The 302-nt window shown below is 57.9% G+C and overlaps 1 protein-coding gene across 1 annotated transcript in view; it reads left to right on the plus strand.

Annotated features, from left to right (window-relative positions):
• The window catches only part of LOC103811510 (lysine-specific demethylase 2B-like), a gene marked incomplete at its 3' end in the record, with an annotated part of 1630 nt that extends 1333 nt beyond the window's left edge, over window positions 1–297 (plus strand). Inside the window, exon 4 of the mRNA XM_009084487.1 lies at window positions 118–297. Coding sequence (XP_009082735.1) covers window positions 118–297 — 180 coding nt within the window. The remainder of the gene's footprint in view (window positions 1–117) is intronic.
• Window positions 298–302: the final 5 nt, after the last annotated feature.

Here is a 302-nt window from a genome sequence, read left to right on the forward strand (position 1 = left end):
TCTGAAGTTGACCTAGGGCAGCAGTGTTGTGTGTCACAGTGCATTTCACGTAGACCTGCAGATGTTTGCAGCTGGGGGTGAGACTCCCGGGCCTGACCCGCTGCCTCCGCTTCGCAGGTCAGATCGACAACCGGAGTAAGCTACGGAACGTCGTGGAGCTGCGCTTGGCCGGCCTGGATATCACGGATGCCTCTCTGCGGCTGATCATCAGGCACATGCCTCTGCTCTCCAAGCTCAACCTCAGTTACTGTAACCACGTGACAGACCAGTCTATTAACCTGCTGACCGCGGTCGGAACCACC

The sequence above is a fragment of the Acanthisitta chloris genome, unplaced genomic scaffold (assembly GCF_000695815.1).
Source record: "Acanthisitta chloris isolate BGI_N310 unplaced genomic scaffold, ASM69581v1 scaffold23691, whole genome shotgun sequence".
NCBI lineage: Eukaryota > Metazoa > Chordata > Aves > Passeriformes > Acanthisittidae > Acanthisitta > Acanthisitta chloris.